General features: G+C 37.3%; 1 protein-coding gene across 1 annotated transcript; it reads left to right on the top strand.

Annotated features, from left to right (window-relative positions):
- The first annotated feature begins 1,797 nt into the window (after nt 1-1,797).
- On the top strand, nt 1,798-2,574 carry LOC143038294 (maternal embryonic leucine zipper kinase-like). Its single transcript, XM_076207315.1, has one exon. It carries the CDS (start codon nt 1,798-1,800, stop codon nt 2,572-2,574), a length of 777 nt encoding a protein of 258 aa, XP_076063430.1.
- The last annotated feature ends 680 nt before the right edge of the window (nt 2,575-3,254 follow it).

Raw genomic sequence — 3,254 nt, forward strand, 5'->3', positions numbered from 1 at the left:
CCTGCGTCGTAGGAATGTCCTGAGAGTGATTCAATATAAGGCCAATTTAATGGAGAGTATATATTTACTTACGTTCTTTATGTATCTAAAGGTGAACGTGAAAACATGTTCAGCATCTTGAGCTAAATTGTTAACAAAGAGACGAAGATATTCAGGGATAAATATTCATTCACTCAAATATACTCTCACATTTACTCACTCACAGACAAACAAACGCACACACACACAAACACACACACACACACGCACACACACACACACACACACACACACACACACACACACACACACACACACACACACACACACACACACACACACACACACACACACACACACAAACATACGTACGCACACACACACACACACACACACACACACACACACACACACACACACACACACACACACACACACACACACACACACACACACACACACACACACACACACACACACACACACACACACACACACACACACACACACACACACACACACACACACACACGCACACACATCATTACCCATAGGTTGGTCATGTATGAGCTCTGAGCTCTCTTCCGGGAGGGAAATAGCTGTCGATCACGAGTCCGACACATGATCCAAGGCTATGGTGAATCACGCATACACATATATACTGTACTTCGTTGCTAAGGAAAAATAATGCCAAGGTTAAGAAATTTTGGTCTTTGAGAAATTACATCATAGCTTGTATACAGAAAATATATTCTGTCACTAAATACATGCGAAAAAAAACTCTATAACAAATGATAGGACGAATAATATCAACATGAGTGTATAGCACCGACCATGTTTTGAATTTAACTAACCAGCAGGAAACAGAAAACGGTAGGTGAAGCTCAATGTTATTCCAACAATACGGAAAGCATTTCAAGTAATTTAAAATAAATAGATTTTCATATATATGTTAATATTTTCATGTAAATTTGGTTAATTCAATTTTCATAGAATGAAATACAATATTGTTGTGATTTTGTTTTTTTGTTCTTGACAAGTAGATTCTAAAGGAATCGGACAATTATGTAAACAGTTGTGTTGGTGTTTCTGAGGTGGTGTTTGTGTGTAGTGTCTTGTTTTCCTAAGGATTTTGTCTGTCACAACGTCACGAAAATCATAAAGTGACAGAAATATATTACCAGAAATACCTGAATGATAGTAGGTATTGTGTATTGATAAAGATTTGTGAATAATTAGTTACAAGAAACTGTTATTACGGAAATTATTCACTGGTGTCCACACATTATCGTACTGTATTATGGTTGTTGCTCTTATTGGCTATAGTTTACCAGTGTTTCTATCTTGTGTCGTTTTCTGCTAGCTAATGAATCTTGAAAATACTACAAATCAAATTCCTACTTGATCTCCTACCACTGATATGCAAAGAAGGACAACTTAGAGTCGACAAAGAGTAAGTACTGCAAGAGGTGTTCAAAGATCATATGTAAGCCAAATACATGACGTAATGTCGTCCTGTTTTCTATGCTACCCGCGATGACGGTTAAGAAATGAAACTACGAAACAAAAAAATATATATTTCTTTATATTGGTTTATCTCTTTGCTTTATATAGGATTTTATGACTAAATTGTAAATATAACAAGAAATACTGATTCATAAACTCTTTGTATTATATGGATTTTTATTGAAATCTAATATTTTGGTGCGTGTATCCATAAGTGAGAGTTTGAACTAAGTGTATTTTGGACACAATCTGAGCTCTATCCCGGAGCAATGGTCGGTTGCCGAGTGGGATGGACCCATTTTGTTCTCTACAATGGAGGACATCGTGTGTTTTAGTACTAAATACGTTGAAAGGCTCCTTCGAAATAGTCGCCCTCTGGGCGAGGGGACGTTCGCGACCGCTTTTCTGACTTCAGAGAGTGGACGGGCTTTGTGTGTGAAGACCTTCTTCGAGAATAGAGGACATCAGAAGATGACCAACGAAGCGGAGGTTCTCAAAGCGCTCTCCGGTGTTCTTCACGTTCCCGAACTTATCGGGGTTTCAGAGAACCCATTAGCGTTAGTCACGAGCTTCTGCGGGACGACACTTGGCAAAGAAATGAAACGAACCACGATCTCCGAGGATCAGGCAGTCAACATCACACTCCAAGTCACGGAAGCTCTTCGTAAGATCCATGACCTTGGTTGGGCACACAATGACCTCAAACTCGACAACATCGTCGTGGAACCCAGAGGCAACCAGTACTGGGCAACTGTCATCGATTTCGGGAATGCTTGTCGTGTCGGCCGTCGTTACTATCGTAAAGTCATGCACGGGCACATCAAGTTCCCCCATCTTGCCCCTGAGATTCTTCAAGGAGAAGCAGTCACTTCTAAAAGCGATGTCTTCTCGCTCGGTTATGTTTTGAAAGAACTGACTTCTCGAAATGATTGTGGTGACGACGAAATTTCGGTCTTGATCTCTCAGACCATTAAATATGATCCTCAAGAAAGGATTTCGATCGAATCTGCTCTTCAGAAGCTTCGTGAAGCTCACTTCAATTTGTTTATTGACATCATCATCGATAAGCTTTCTGCTCTTAGATTTTGAATTCATAATATATTTCTCACCCAAGATACACACTCTGTCCCTTGCACTCCGTCATTGCGTAGGAAAATGTATATTTTGAATACATTAAATAACTTAGAAAAACGCAAAATAAGGTTTTTTACCTAGAAAATTGATAATAATCAGGCTTTAGTAAACTGAGTTACAACCCAAGCATTTTTTGTATTACATGATATTTTATTTTTACAAAAATTAAAGTCAAATAAACAAATAAATAAATAAATAAATGAATGAAAAAAGAAAGTGTTATCTCAAATGAATTAAAGAAACACCTATTTTGGTTCATATTAAAGTAATGATAATAACAGAATAAAATATGAAAATGAAAAATATCAGCTGAAACATAATCTAACCATAAAATTGAAAAAAAGCTATTTCAGAACGGGGGCCACCCATCAGCTGAATAAACTGTCCGGAAATAAAAAAAAGAATAGCAATATATGCGCCATCGAACTGTACAGGTAAAACACAGTACCAGAAATAATCAAAATAATATTTTGTACTTTTTATGAAAAAGTAATGAGTAATGATATTCACTGGTTCATGATAGGAGGATTTTCTTCGGCTGATTAAAATCACCTGACGACAGACAGCAATTTTTTTAAATAAAAAAACGTAGCAAAAGGAAAAGAAAAAGTGCAAGTCTTGCACACTCATATTTG

This window comes from Oratosquilla oratoria, chromosome 24 (assembly GCF_046742065.1).
Source record: "Oratosquilla oratoria isolate Oo_2021 chromosome 24, ASM4674206v1, whole genome shotgun sequence".
Lineage (NCBI taxonomy): Eukaryota > Metazoa > Arthropoda > Malacostraca > Stomatopoda > Squillidae > Oratosquilla > Oratosquilla oratoria.

Coding starts and splice junctions, on each gene's coding strand:
- LOC143038294 (XM_076207315.1), top strand. CDS start 1,798: ATGGAGGACATCGTGTGTTTTAGTACTAAATACGTTGAAAGGCTCCTT.